The sequence below is a fragment of the Caretta caretta genome, chromosome 7 (assembly GCF_965140235.1).
Source record: "Caretta caretta isolate rCarCar2 chromosome 7, rCarCar1.hap1, whole genome shotgun sequence".
In the NCBI taxonomy this organism is placed as follows: Eukaryota; Metazoa; Chordata; order Testudines; family Cheloniidae; genus Caretta; species Caretta caretta.
In genome coordinates, this window is record NC_134212.1 from 38,771,007 (window position 1) to 38,782,919 (window position 11,913).

Genomic DNA, 11,913 nt, shown 5'->3' on the forward strand with positions numbered 1-11,913 from the left:
ATGACGACTTATCTCTACAACGCTTTCTGTTTTGTGCGCTTGAAACAGAGCCATCCTGAGATCTGTTTTCTCATCTTCTTCTCTAATGTTGGTTTTGTGCCTAGATACACAGTATCATTAACTTTGTATCTTACCATAAACAACATTTTTGCCTTTTAAGTAGCCAGTCATGGGATTACATTTATCCCTGAAAAAGTTGGTAACCCTCTCCACATTTCCATGTTACTTTTGGAAACGAAGGGTTGGGTGTGCTGGTTCAGGCCAAATAAAAATGGGCACGAAACTTTGCCTCAAACTTGAGGCAAACCCAAACCCCAGTGAGTCTTGAAAGGTTTGCTTCTCTTTTCTTTCCTCCCTCCCCTTTTTCATACACCTCTTACCTACTTCTTGCCAAAAGCAGAAGCACCAAAATAGACTGGATAGATCTTTTAGGATTACTGACCTGCCTTAAAGTGCGCAGAGATGAGCCCTCCAGACCAAGGAAGTTTGGATAAGGGTCTGAACTTCTGGATGACTACCAAAGCCACACCTCTTGAGGTGTGGTTATTGCTAATTTTAACATTGGAGTGAATGGAACAATTTGAAGTCTCAAACCTGCCCTTCTATAAAAAGCATGCATTAGAAAAACTGCCATATCTCTGCGAAGTCTGCTTCTGAGAAGCTTTTCTAAACTGTGTTGCAATATGAAAGAAGCACAGAATCCTTTTTTTCTTCTTATAGGCAGAGCTGGAAGAGCTGCCTGTATAGCTATGGTTGTGTGACACTTCCCAATGGAAGACCCTGTTTTCACTGGCTTATGACTGCCAAAGTTTAACTGTTGGGGCTGAAATCTCCCAGGCTGAGTGTCTGTCTCAGGTAACATATTTGAAAGGTTTCAGCTTCAGTGGTTTCAGCCATTTCTGAGGAAAAAAGGTTGTTTTTGCCCTTTTTACAAAAATTCTTTCACCCACTGAGTTGCGGGGGCTCTAGTGCTGCCATGCATTGATCCAGAGACTTGAAATTTATCAGAGGGGGTTGCGATAGGGTCAGGGATTTGCCTTTTGCCCTCCCCAGGAAGATTCCACCAAATTTGCCTGGTTATGAACCTCTGTAAAATGTGCATTTGCGCATGCTTAATGGTGACTGCTAAATGCTTGGAAGATTGTATGCACTGAGCCTGCTCCATCTTGGGGCTGCAGAGGCTGAGTAGGGAGACTCTCTTGTGCTTTCAGAGCTCCTCCTGCCTTTGCCCAGGCAGTGAGGAAGCTACCTGATTTAAGTGCAGAGGGGTGGGGAGGCATGGGAAGAATAAGAGCAAGGGGTTGCTGGAACCAGAGGTTGGGAGGTACCAGAGAGGGAGAAGGGTGGGTAGGTATATAGAAGCAGAGTGGGAGGGAGGCAGGAGCCTGTGGTGTGTGAAGGAGGTAGGGTTGGATAGAAGCACAGGGGGAGGAGGGCAGAAGCTGGGGGACATAGGAACAAAAGGATAAGTGACCATTACAGCTACTCCCTTCCAGAACCTCAAAATGAACCCAGGAATCGTGAGTCTCTACATTCCTCTCCTGTCTGCACATAGTTGTCAAACCCACTGGCAAAGTGTCTCATCCTCTTCTTGAGCTGGTCCACGTAGCAGGAGTAGGCTGTTATCCTCTCAGTCACTCCGTGAGCTCAAGTGGTATGGATATAAAGGACTGAGCCCTGCTGCCGACCCAAGCTGGGGCCAGTGTGGTTCCACATAATGATTTTTTTGTCGTTGTTTGTTTATTAGAAGCATTTAGGAAATTAAATTTAAAAAAAAAAGGTTAAAAGAATGCTAAGGTTGCAAAGATAAGCATCAAAAGTCAGGAAATTCCAGTTAAGGTTGCTGCTTGGTTTTTTCCCACAGGACCCCTGCATCATTCAGTGAGTGTGTAGTTACTCAATTTTTGTTTGTATCTTCATGCAATGTGTAGCTCCAGGCCAAAACCAGCACTGCATACATAATTATTAATTCCTCCTAGGCATTTGTTTCTGTGGTGTTCTCACCATAGTGTCTTTGTGCTTCACAATTACTTTATCTTTATAACATCCCTCAGAAATGAGGTGGGGGGTATTCTCCTTTTACAGCTTCAGAATGGAGGCAGGAAGAGAGGAAGGCCAAAATTGTTTCCTAATTTTGGGTGCCCAACTCAAGAGCCTGAATTTCTTAGCCTTTTTATAGCACTTCATATGTTTGAGCAAAGCTTCAGTCAGCTTCAGTTGCAGTTGTGAGCACTAAGCACTTCTGCAGATCTGACACTGGGTGTCTCACATTGTGTTCCTCCCCACTGTCTGGAATGTCCAATTCGAGGACACTTATGAAAATGCTGGCTTAAGTGCCTTCACACAGGAACTCTGTGGCAGCACAGAAGTAGAATTCAATTCTCAAGGATGGTATTCAACTGCCTAAACCTTGAGACTCCTGTATCTTCCTGCAGTCCTCTATCTAACTCATTCCATCCCTTCCAAATTCTGCAGTAAAGGGCAGGGGTCCTACAGACAAGTTTCTTTCACTACAAAGTCCAGATTCATCCCCAGAAACCCATCCATCTTGTGCGCTGAACTGAGGCAGGGGTTCTGTAGAGGAAAAAGTCATACATAAGCATGGAATTAAAGGTTTACAAGGGGACCTGATTAAGGTTGCCACTGGATATTTCATAACTTCAGAGTGCTTGACTTCGCAACATAAGTTTGTAGATGTAATAAATATTTAGTTTACATTTGTATCATGCTAGATCTCTCCTGGAGTTCAGGAAAAAATGTTTTTTCATTTGCTTAGAAATTAATTATTAATAGAATTATTTTGCTTATTACTACTGCTTTATATTTTCCTCCAAGTGTGAGGCTCATAAAATCTTTGTGATTGTTCCATCAATTTAAAGGCTTGTAGTATGTTTTAAAGGAGACCTTGAACCAATTTCGATTGAAGTTTCATCAGTACTTTAGATATTTGCTGCTAGGGGACTGTCACTAATACATGTACTTCAAAATGTCTAATCTGTACTGCTTAATTAATATTTAAAGAGTAGTAACTTCTGTTTGTTTTTAGCTCCAACCAGTTCATTTTCTTATTTATTGAGATACAGTACACAAATTTGTGGCAGATCCATAGTGGTGCTGTTGTTTTAATAGTACAATACAACAAATCTGTTCTAGGAACAGGCCTTAAAGAGCTGAGTTCATTTTAATTCAGTTACACCTAAAGATACTGATTTTGTTACTCTTTTCCTTAACAAAGATACCTCTCTTTTTAACTCTAATTCTCCTAAGATGACTTTGAACTAGTAAAGATGTGAAGAAGTGTTATGGATCTTCACTTATGTATCCAACTGTCCCTTACACCCTTCTTTCTCACACAGTCCTATTCAAGTGATACTGGCAAGCATATAGATAAGTGGCAATGCCAGCCATTGAATCAGTGGTTTGAAGCTCTTTGTCCATTTTCCTTCTATTCCTGGCAACTGTGTTGGCAAGGCCTGATGTCTGGAATCTCATCCCTAGTACATTTGTGCAACGTTGATGTTAATTTTCCCTACCATCATTCTAGCTGAAAGCCAGTGATTGGTAGTTCTGACTTTATAAAAGGAGATAATGTATCAATACTCCAGAAGCTTCCAGATAATCACTAAATGATGTTTAATTAGTACAATTAGTAAAGGATATTTGTTGCTTTTTGTAATAGCCTTGCTGCTTTAAAAAAGAAACTGTGGATCCTAAAACACCTACAATCCAGCCTTTAACAAGCTAATCTATACCATGCTGTTAAAGTGAGAGTACAGTAATTCATATCCAGGGTGGTGGTCATTACTTAGCTGGCACACTGTTTGTTTGCTAACATTATTTGGCAGAGTACACAGACATAACAAAGAATTTCAACCCACCTAACAGGACTATCCTTCATCTTTCTCTGCCAGTGTGGTTTTCAAATAGAGCTTGAGCTCTGTATTTTTGTTTGTTGTTAAATGCCCTATTTAGCTTTTGAAAATGTGCCTGTATAATTTCTGAAGTCTGTGGGGAGATTTCTGGTCTGTTTTCTATTAGAGATGGCACCATCGTTTGATTTATTTTTCCTCCTAGCTGGAGTCTGTATAGTCTTGTGGAACTGAAAACTTTGACATTTTATGTTTAGTTACTCTTAAGGAGTGATTGTATGTTGATATTTTTGAGTTTGGAAACTTTATCTGAAATAAAATCATACTTCATTATATTGACAGGAATGAACCATTGAGCTACAGGTTTCTGTGAGACAAATTCAATTCCATTGAATGTTGACAAATACATGTGTCAGATATACCAAGGGACTTTTCTGCTTCTACTCTTCATTTTATTTATTTATTTATTTATTTATTTATCTAAGGGTTAATGGGTAAAATATTGCAAACTAAATAATCTCTGTTGCTGAAGTTCCTTTGAAGTTCACACACATGCTTGAGTGTTGTCCTAAATAAGAGATGTTTTTTTGAGAATTGGAAACTAAATTTGCCTTATGTTTTATGGACACTTTGCTGTAATTATGTGCAAGCAGCCTTTATATGTTGACATCCGTTGTTTGGTGCAGTGGCTGTTAACCAGCCAACAGCAAATATTAAGCACTGCTCCACTTCACTGTAAATGCAGCTGTTTAATAGTGCAGTGGTTCTCATCCAGGGGTGTGTGTACCCTTGGGGGTACACAATAGTCTTACGGGGATACATCAACTCATAGATATTTACATAGTTTTACAACAGGCCACGTAAAAAGCACTAGCAAAGTCTGTATAAGCTAAAATGTCATACAGACGATGACTTGCTTATACTGCTCTATGCACTATACACTGAAATGTAAGTACGGTATTTATATTCTAATTTATTTATTTTATAATTATATAGTAAAAATAGAAAGTAAAAATTTTTTCAGTAAGTGTGCTGTTACATGTTTTTGTATTTGTATGTTTGATTTTGTAAGCAAGTAGTTTTTAAGTGAGGTGAAACTTGGGCATACGCAAGACAAATCAGACTCCTGAAAGGGGTACAGTAGTCCAGAAAGGTTGAGAGCCACTGTGATAGTGCATATGTTAATCCTGAACATGAGTACATGACAGGAAGTGAAGAATACCCCCTCTACTGTAGCTACAGGGGAAGTTTGGGAAAATGGCTGAATTTCAACATTCCAGGATATTTGGGCTAACCCCTTGCTCTTACAAAAAAATTGATTTGGGACCCTTAATGGCCAGAAGCACTTACAACCTCTTATGGCTCAATCCCCAAAAATGTTTGCAGTTGTGCATTATCTTAAGTCTTTGTTCTGCATCGTCTGGTGGAAAAATTTAAGTGGGGGGAAGGAGGGAGAGGAGGAGACCCACGCTCCAAGTAATCATGGATTCATAGTAAAAGCTGAAAGATAGTTGTTGTCCAAGTGCTCACGAGTATGTCTTCAAACAGATTCTGAAACGGGGGTAGAATTGTGACCATTAACTTTTACTACAGATGTGACTCATCACCCAGAGGGCTGTTATAAGCAATTTGCTATATGCAAGAACCTGCATTTTTTTTTGTAGCATGATGGGTTGGGATAGGAATAGATAAAGCCTCTTATTACATAAGATTCCAGTCTCAGGGCTGAAGTGGGTGGGGTTCAGTAGAGTGCTCACTGCAGGGAGGATATTAAGAAAATCTCTTAATGTTCAACAGCTGCAAGAGACTGTACTGGTTGGCAAGCAGATAAAACTGGCTGGCTTTTCTGACTGCAGTGCCAATGCAGCAAAGGAGCCCTGCAGGGATATATTAACTGCTTTACTGCTGATATTCCATCTGCCATACTGTTGTTATAGTGAGAGTACATTGATTTCATTGGAATGGCAGAACATAATTTTTACGTACAGCAACTTCAGAATTACAGGTTTGTGTTTTCTTGGTGTACAGTACCCTAGTAGCTTGGGCAGTAGTCAACAGGGTCATATTTTTTTAGGCAATTTTATTTGGGACAGGAACTATCCTTTTTTCTGTTTTACTGTGCGTAGTGCAATGGAGTCTTAGTCCATGACCAAAGCTCCTAGATGGTACCGTAATGCAAATAACAGATTATTTGTCATTTACTTTTCTTGACTGCAGTACTCTAGAGTCCATATGCATGCAACTATATAAATTTTAATTTGAAAAGTATTGTGTATGGTACATATGATGCATATTCCAAACAAAGTTCTCTGTTAATGTTTGGGTTGAACAGTTAGGTACTCAAGTGAATAAATGCAAAAATTAAGATTGCATGCACATCCTTAATTCAACCTTTTCCTGCATGTCCATTATTTCTTTTTAATGACATAATCCCATTGTTTCTGCAATTTATAATACTTTTTTCTACAGTGTTCAGTACTCAAGTAATATCTTGTAACTTTGTATATACACTTGCACTTCTTTCATTATGTTAATTGTCCAGTATTTCTTTGACTTAAAATATTATTTAAAATACTTTCATATGAAATTGATTACTGCTTAAGGTATATTTTAATAATTGAATGAGATGTACATCATCTTCTTTCCACCTTTCCAAAGATGCTATTCAGTGGATGTTACACTTAACTCTGAATCTAAGTTGCCTGTCTGTGTCAGCAAGCTGTCACTGTTCCGTTATACTGAAGTATGTTTAGCAATTATGGTTAAATTACTTCAATGTACTTTCTTAGTCTGGCATACAGAGTAATACACAGTTCTGCAAGCTGATATGCATACATAAGGTTGTAGAAAAGGTAGTATATAGTTTAGAGTACATTTTGATGCATACGTACAAGGGGGCAGAACTATAACTGTGCAGCCTTAAAATCTTGATTTTCAGACTTCTGAGTGCTTAACCCTGTAACTTCAATGTTCTTATCGTAATGTAGGGAATTTCATAGTATTTTTTTAAATTAAAAACTGGGGGGAGGAAGTAAGAAATACATAAAAAGCGTCACTCTCCAGGGCCTCAAAGCTTTGCTGGCTTGCCAAAAATGAGCAATACTTCGTTTTAAATTTCATAATTTGGTACACTATGGTTAAACACAGCAGAACATCATGTCCCTTTCACATTAGGCCCACAAGGGAGGATCCCTCTCCTGCAAACTTTAGGAACTGAGTCACTAAAGGTGCATCTTGCAAAGTACACAGAAATAGACCTTCAGCCCTTCACACCTAGAATGTGCACAAGTACTGAGGCAATGGCTGCTTTAGATCTCAGGCTCAGCCCTTGCATACCTTCATGAAAACTAGCCATGCATGCATGTGCAATGTCCTTTCTCACACACTTAATGAAGAAGTGATATGCAGCATTCTACTCCAAAAAGCTCAAATCAGAACAAATTTTCACCACAATACTCAGGCACTTTTCCTCTGAGAGCTTTTACCTTGCCAAATTTCATCTTTCACTTTATGGCTCTTTCAATTGCAGGACTGTTTTAAGAGAAATGTTCAAGAATTTTTTTATAATGGGAGAAGCGTAATTTTTTCATTCAGGTCCTAATCATCTTCTTGACCTCTGCTCCAATAGCTGATAATCCTTGCTGGTTGGACTCAGGATCCCCTCACAGATGTCATCTAGTGATGGCCCGGCCCCTCGGCTTCCTGACTTCCCCAGACAGTCCTTCTAGTATTCAGCTCTGCTTCTGCTGCATTACTTATGGTCTTTATCAACTTTTTGGCATTCACTCCCATGTCATCATGCTCTCCCACTTAGCAGAACACACGCAGTGGGTGGTGGAGAGCAGGGACACAGCAATGCTTGACAAGCTGTTCCACAAGGATGTGCAATGCAAATGCCTCCTGAGTTATCACTGCAGATATCTTCAGCAGTGTTAAGAGTAACAGGCAGATATGTCTGCATACATGTATACAATTATAACTTCACAGTCCTTTACTCATTTTGACTCTTATTGTCACCAGAAGCACTTCAGGGTGAACAGTGCCTACCCTGTTTTGAATCATGCATTATCATTCTTAGCGGTTGCTATCCATGGAATTTGTCAATTTTGTCTATCTCTCACGTGCCATCAGCCTCTATTAGCTACTATATCATGAATCTTACAAGAAAAGGAAAAGTTAGCTATCTGCTGTTGCTATACAAATAGCCTTTGGTCACCTTTCCAGGGAAGTATTTTATTTGAAGATTTGTTTAAGGCTTTCTCAAGAACTAAATAGTTGTTTCTCTTCCTAAGTTCTGCCTGTCTTGTTTTTTTCTTAGGGTTGAAGAAATCAGTGACTTACAGTATGAAGAAAATGTATAAAATGACAAAAGGATGCCTAAGGAAGGCTTCCTGATGTCCAAGTTGTGTACATACTATGTATAGGTAAATAAACAGACTTCTTTTTCTCTGCAAATATTGTGCAATTGGTACCTGTTGCTTAACTGCCTATGTAAACTGTGGATCGGTAGCAACAATTATACTATGTATATACAAATACTTGCTTACATGGGGTACGGATCTCATTTGGTGCAGATAATTTGCTGACGGCTGAGGGAATTATTTTGCAATTATACTTAAGGTTTTCCTGCATATATTAATGATTTGACTCTCAAATACATTTGCCAGAAATGCTTGTTTGCACATCTGAAAGCAAAAAAATAAAATTCCTATATGTTTGATAGCTTTCCTCTCCAAAATAGTCCAGATTCTTTCTTCTCAAGCTTTCTCCTGTTCTCATCTCCAGTCTCTTCTGAGGAGTTTATAGAATTGTGGGGTCCAGTTGAGTTTTAACTAGATATTAAAACTTTCCCCATACAATTCTTTCTTTCTTTATTTTTTACATTAAATCCATGTGAGCACATGTATTTTAAAAGTGCAATATTACTCTATAACCCTTCTTCAGAGTGGAATCCATCAAGAATACATTTTTCTCACACACAACCCAGAAAGGAGTACTTGTGGCACCTTAGAGACTAACCAATTTATTTGAGCATGAGCTTTCGTGAGCTACAGCTCACTTCATCGGATGCGTACCGTGGAAACTGCAGCAGACTTTATATACACACAGAGATCATGAAACAATACCTCCTCCCACCCCACTGTCCTGCTGGTAATAGCTTATCTAAAGTGATCATCAATTTGGGCCATTTCCAACACACTCACTCACTCTCACTCACTCACTCTCTCTCTCTCCTGCTGGCAATAGCTCATCCAAACTGACCACAAGTGCCAGAAGTACTCCTTTTCTTTTTGCGAATACAGACTAACACGGCTGTTACTCTGAAACAACCCAGAAAATACTTAATGAGATAGAAGCATTTTGGAGGATATATTTCACTGTCTGTGCCATGTCTGGGAGCATAGGTAACTGAAGAGTTACGAGCCGGTAAGGTATCATAAAGGTCAGCCATTCTTGGCAATCCTTTTAGTTGACAGCAACATAACTCACAACTAAATAGTGGCTGGGAGGTTATATTTCAAAACAAGGTCAATTTTCATTAAGCTTCTGGGTCCAGTAATGTGTAAGTTACGCAATATATTTTAAGTGTTCTGCACTACCAACTCACAAAGTGCTTTAAAATCAGCCTGGTTAAAATCATGGACGTTGTTAGTTACAGTATAAACTACTTGATTAATGTAAATTGTAAAATGTGTGTGAAAATACTGGCCATAAGGATAGAACCTATTCTCCTCCAATTAATCAGATCAGCTTTACAAAAGAGATTCAACTACCATATTCTTATTACTTTTCAATAAGTTATTAAAGATGCGGTCAGTGGAGGCATTGACTTTTTAATGTAACGAGAATCTTTGATATGGTGTATTAGGAGTAGCTGCTGAAAATAATGGGAATGTTTCAGAATTCCTTTTTCTCTTTGGATCAAGTGGCTTTACTTCCTTGTTTATTCAGAAATGGCTTTTCTTAACAGGTGTTCTCCATATGAAGGGACTTGACAGGGGCATCCTTTTTCTCACTATTTGATCTGGTTTTAAAGCCAGTGGCAGTCTCAATAAGGCAAAAACAAAAATATAAAGAGGTTAGGAATTTAAAAGCAACTTTCCCACAGACTACATTTTTTGTTGCATAACCTTAATTACTCAACTTTATCATTTTGATTTCATTTAATTGGAAGTTTTAGGAAAATCTTAAATTACAAAAAGAATTGAGGGTGTAAAACCAGCTGTTACCTATTTCCAAGGAGTAATTTAAGCATATCATGCAGCTTGGAAATTTGAGTGGGAAGTTGAGGAAATAACATAGTGTAACATGGCTCATTAATTCAGTTCTGCTTTCATCACCATTGAACAGATGTAACAATCTATGACTTTAAAATCCTGAAGAGCTTAAAGTGATTAAATTTAAATCTAGAGTCAGTAGATAAAACTAGATTGTTCCATTTAAAACTTTATTGGAATAAGACTGATAATACGGAACATTGAATATCCTCCTAAAGCCATTGTTCCTATTAACTGTCTTTCCTATATGTATATTCCTATCATATTGTCACCCATCAGTAGTTGGTTACAAATCTTGGAATAGGGTCAAAGCAACCGGACAAACATTTCTGTATAGTGTGCACTTTCTGGTAGTGGTAGGCTTTACGTTTCCAAACTTCCAGGAATACAATATGTTAGGCTAAAATTTCCATATTGATTGTTTCAGAGAAAAAAAAGTAAAAAGACGGCAAGGGAATTTATATTGGAGAATGGCTGAAAACCCATTTCTTCCATGAGTTGCCAATAATTATAATAGTAAGTCTCTGCCTCATACTATTAGGTATGTTAGAGAGGCTCAGAAAGTTGGTTTGCAGCTGCTTCTGTACCCTGTGGAAAGAGACCATGAATCAGTAAGCCTAGGATATTCAGAAATGCAAGAGAAAAGTGAAACTGGGAAAACAGGTTAGTCTCCAAGCACAAAGAAAAAGGATATCATCCCCACGTAACAGGTGAAAGGTAGTGTCATCCTTGCATCACCTTTAAATAGAAAATAATTGGCACTTCTTTTAACTGTGGCATATTCTGCAACAAAAGTTATTCAGGTTAGGAAACAGTTGTATATGTAGCTCTAGCATTGTGTGTCAGGTAGTAAGAGGACAAAGTCCCCGCTCTGAAGAGTTCATAATCTAAGTGGCATACACAAGGAGGATGGGGGTTGAGAGTAAAAAAAGACAGACTAGTGGAGCTGGGGCACATAACTAGTTAGTTCCTCAGGTTTTGGTTGGATTTTTTTTTGGGGGGGGGGGGGGAAGGGGGAGAGAATAAAAATAAAGGGTCTGCTTGATTGCCTGCTAGTCTTGTGTACAAAATACCACTTATCTTAACCAAAAATAGATATGGAACAAATACTTGAATAATCCCACAAATGATGTATTTTGTAGTAAAATGAGTAAAAATTCTCTGAAATCAGTTGCTGATTTAAAAATGAGGCTTATTCAGCAGCAAATTCTTAAGAATGTTGGACACCATTCAGAATGACAAAGGCAGGAATAGGAGATAATGACAAGACAAACACAAGCCTACTTCCTGTGCTGTTCAAATATCCTGAAGTGTGATGTTGGAGGGCCAGATGAGTATAATCACCCCACTGGAAAGTTATGTCCCAATTTGACAGTATGCTGATGAGCCATCCTGCATTCCCATTAAAGTGGGGGAAATGCACCAGCCTGCAGGATTTAGTCCATGATAAAATAATTGAGAGGAATGTATTTCTCTGTAGAATTGTATTTTCCTGTGTGTATGTGTCTTCTGTTTTTGTAATCAAACTTTGAAAAAATAAAAATATTTTATATCAGGAAAATATCCACAGTTGTTTCGTGTGAAAAAATAATTTAGGTTCATAAGGTGCCTTTCACTGAACATGGGAGTGAAGACTGGAAGAATCACAGTCACAAGAATGTACAAACCAAATGTATATTACCAGATAATTCAAGTAGAGAACTAAAAAATTGCTCCAGCAAATTAACCCATTTGTTGTATGCTCTTCATATTTCATATAGGATGTA

The 11,913-nt window shown here is 38.4% G+C and overlaps 1 protein-coding gene across 2 annotated transcripts in view; it reads left to right on the top strand.

The window, feature by feature from the left end:
• TAMM41 (TAM41 mitochondrial translocator assembly and maintenance homolog) overlaps positions 1-11,710 on the top strand; it is a 39,085-nt gene extending 27,375 nt beyond the window's left edge. For both annotated transcript variants that reach the window (XM_048858008.2, XM_075130559.1), the window contains exon 8: positions 8,188-11,710. In XM_048858008.2, the coding sequence (XP_048713965.1) occupies positions 8,188-8,264 (77 nt within the window). In that variant the 3' untranslated portion in view covers positions 8,265-11,710. The remainder of the gene's footprint in view (positions 1-8,187) is intronic.
• The last annotated feature ends 203 nt before the right edge of the window (positions 11,711-11,913 follow it).